The following is a 3,813-nucleotide window of genomic DNA, read 5'->3' on the forward strand; positions in this document are numbered from 1 at the left end:
ATCACAAAAATGAGAAACTTTGCCTGGTTATAATATATTAATGGAGTTATAATTAATTATAGAGATTAATAATTATAAATTATTAATCTCTCACATTTGCCTTGGTGAACGTTTTATTTCGTGGAATTCATTTAAATCCAATACAATTTGCAGTAATGCTTTATTTCCCGCCATTTTGATTTTTACGTAATTTGTCTTAATATTTAGTAAATTTGTTTACTTTAGGCGTCATTTTTGGCGATAATTGGCAATGTTCCGTATTTGGAATCCCAATTTCCCGTATTTCTTTCGAGGAAATATGGTTAACCTACTCAGTCGTGTCAATGAGAAAATATTTCTGTTCCTCCTCCGATAAAAAAAAAAAAAGGAAATCAGTCAAAGCCGTCCAGATATTGTCATATTTTTTTCCTCGTAAACAATTGCGTATGTAACAAAAGTCGCTCGTGGTTAAAAAGAAAGAAAAAGCATGAGTTATGGTGACCAAGCCTTGTCCGAAGTGCAAGCAGCACCTGCCAGTGGCGTGTAAAGCTTGTCCGTGCGGCCACGTGTTCTTTGTGGCCCGTCGTCCCATAAGCATTAACAAGGTCGGGGCTCGCCAACAGGAAGGAGGCGGTGGTGGCGAAGTTAAAAGGCGCCGCACGGAGAGGACGAAGAGGGTCAGACCGGACTACTTCAACTCCCTGCAGGTCGAGAATCAATGGAAGAGACTCAAGACCCTCCAAAAGAGCCGCCAGAGGACCGAGAACAGCACCAGTAGCAGCACCAACGAGGTCGAGGGCGAAGGGTCCAACAGCGAGGAGAGCGGCAGCGTCAACAACAACAGCATCAACAACAACTCCGGCGCCCAGGGCGGTGGCAGTCGCAGCGGGCGCAAGAAACGCGGCCGCCCCAAGAAGAACTATTCCTCCAAGTCCAACAGGGATGGACAAGACGTGAGCAAGATCTCCGAGAAAGAAGCCGCCGATGCATTTGCGAATCTGTCCAAGGAGAAAGAGATCCAGTTCTCCATAGTGTTGGCCGAAATCAATAGGAAAATGTGGTCTCAACAGTTTCATCCGTGACCAGATCACCGATAACATTGGCTGTAAATATACTTTCTATGGGCAGTGGCGGGATCCGGCCCCCCGTTCACTTCGGTTCAGAGAACTGTACGAAGCGTATTTACAGAAAGGGGGCATAAGTGAGCTGTTGTCTGAGGTGGTAAATTTGAGCAGCTATAATTCTGTAATCAGGGGTCATATTCAAGTTGACTTCTTTTTAAATTGCTAATATGCAGTAATGTCTGAGCTGTGGGTGCTCGAGCACCCACTCTAATTTGTGACGTGGGTCTCAGCACCCAAATCCGTATCATGCAACTTCCACAGAATTTATTCAGAAATCAAAATTTCTTTTATAATACTCGAGACGAGCACCCACAAGTTCGAAACACTTCCATCACCGCTGCCAATGTAATAAGTGGCTATTATATTGGATTCACTCTATGTGACTTATTACAAAAGCCTAACAATTGAACAGACTGCGACGTCAATAGATTTATAAATCGTTTTTGATATATATAATATGTAATTTATATAAATTATAATAGTGCAGTGAATGTGGTGAGATGAGGGTAAGTCCCTGTAGGAGGGCCGAAACTAGGAGAGAGGGAGAAGGCAGGTCTGCTGGTTCTTCCCGGAAGCTGGACTAGACGGAGCACCAAATTCACCTTTCAACTACCCCTTCTACATTACAGGAGATAGGGGTACCGAAATGCATGTTTGCCCTCAAAAATTTGGGAGGATGGTGTAAAGCTAGGGTGTTCAACCTTTAGGACAGTGCAGGCAGGGCCATCTTAAAATTACCATTGGCAGAACCGTAGCGGCCTTTCCAGGGTCCCCAGAACAGAATTTTTTTTGGAGGCCCCTTTTTTGTAGGCAACTTAGAGGCAGTGTCCGGTTGCCCCAGCTTAGTTACGCACTTGATCATGTGCCCCAGGCCAAATGATTTTCTGAGGCTCCATTCGCCAAATTTACATTACCTTACAACTAGAGCAGGGGCACCACAGTAAAATTAATATAAAAATAAATGAGGGCTCTAATGGGGGAAAAACAACATTGTGGGATAGCAGTTACCAGACGTACCTGACCGCCAAGGCAACAATAGTCAATTAGGCACTCCTCCTGGCCAGGGCCATCTTAAGAGCATCGCGGGGCCCTGGGCCAAGTGATTTTTTTTTAGACCTTATTTCACAAATTCTCGAAAATTTCAACCGATTCTCATTTTTCCAAATTTCTCAGGCAGTGCCCAGGTGTGCATATGCATTAAGACTGGTTGCCTGGTTCACAAAGTATGCATCTAATTTTAGCCCTGCCTGTAGGCGGAGCAGCCACAGCTTTCACTATGGTGATTTGATTCATGTTGCAGTCACAATGCGGTAATCATTTTAGATTTTTTTTTACTTCTGTAAATGAATGTTAATATGCCGCAGCCCTAGGGGGCTAGCCTTGTACCCTTGTCTTGCCAAATTCTAGGTCGGAGGACGATCCCCCTCGCTAAACCCCTCTGACTAGTAGTCCAATAGTACACGATTTAAAGAGCTGCACAAAAGAATTGATATTAAAATATGATGTTGAAAGCATGATAATGAATGGATGTAGCGATAGATATTGATGTTCCGATTCCTTTGATTGTTAGGGTTGCCATAGTTAATGTAACCATAATTATATATATCTCCGCAAAAATTTGCTGATTGTGATGACCTCTTAATTACAGAATTATAGCCAATTTGGGGGGGGGAGCATTGGCGGCAAACAAACTTTTTGTAATCAAGATTTCCACCTAGGCAGCTGCTCGATTCCGTTTGCAGGCACAACCGATTGGGTCGCTGCGAAGCAGTTGTCTAAAAAAAAAAAATTAAGTTTGATTCCCGCCGCTGACTATGAGTGACATATGCACACATACACGCAAATATATTATATATTATTATCTGTAGGAATATAATGTCTTATTTTAAGAGTGGTTTGTAGAAATTTTTTAACGATAATGATTGTATTTTGTAGTCATCGTTATTTTGTAGTTATGACTCAGAAATATATGGGCTATTTTTTATTGAATGCTGTGCTTTTTATAATCTCTCAGATCGCTGTGATGTTTTATGAGTCGGTAATTAGTGTGATTCTGACTTTAATGCTAACAAGGGTGCCTTTTTGAGAGTGCAGGCCCCCTTAAGTGATTTATATATGTGCCGCAGGTTGCTTGAGCGATCTGTAAATGTGTCATGACTCACTCATGTAATCTATAAATGTGCCATGACTCACTCATGTGATCTATAAATGTGCTGCAGGTCGCTTGAGCGATCTGTAAATGTGCCACGGGTCACTAATGCAGGGTTCCCAGCGACTTGGAAAGTCAGGGAGAATCTGGGAAAATGTGAAATACTTGTGAAAAGTCAGGGAAAATCTGAAGGGAGAAATCAAAAACAAAAAAAAAATCGAAGAGGATAAATCAACATTACGGTGGTTTACCTTCGTTTTTTTCCATTGACGATTATTTTCCAGATTCCCCTGGAAGAGGAAAAAAAAAATCTTTATCAGCATTTTCCTCCAGATTCCCTACTGAGAGAAATGTCTTATCCGTTGAAGGGTGGGATTTTACATGTGTATGTGTGTGTGCTGGAAAACAATCTGCCCTCTGAAGGGATCTAAAGTGGAGAGATGCTCCTTTACATTGTTGAGAAGCAAAGCCAATGCCAGCTCTTAACTTTTTTCCTATCTCTTCCTGCCTGTGGGTAGAGAACCTTTATATGTTGAAGAATGATTGGAATTCTCTGTGTGA

At 42.2% G+C, this 3,813-nt stretch overlaps 1 protein-coding gene across 1 annotated transcript; it reads left to right on the forward strand.

The window, feature by feature from the left end:
• Positions 1–333: 333 nt before the first annotated feature.
• On the forward strand, positions 334–3,092 carry LOC149083848 (uncharacterized). Its single transcript, XM_089234240.1, has one exon. The coding sequence runs from the start codon at positions 474–476 to the stop codon at positions 1,059–1,061; it is 588 nt and encodes a 195-aa protein (XP_089090366.1). The 5' UTR covers positions 334–473; the 3' UTR covers positions 1,062–3,092.
• The last annotated feature ends 721 nt before the right edge of the window (positions 3,093–3,813 follow it).

This window comes from Pholcus phalangioides, unplaced genomic scaffold, assembly GCF_987345545.1.
Source record: "Pholcus phalangioides strain wild (caught in Gottingen) unplaced genomic scaffold, Ppha-v1.0 ptg000008l_1, whole genome shotgun sequence".
Taxonomy (NCBI): domain Eukaryota; kingdom Metazoa; phylum Arthropoda; class Arachnida; order Araneae; family Pholcidae; genus Pholcus; species Pholcus phalangioides.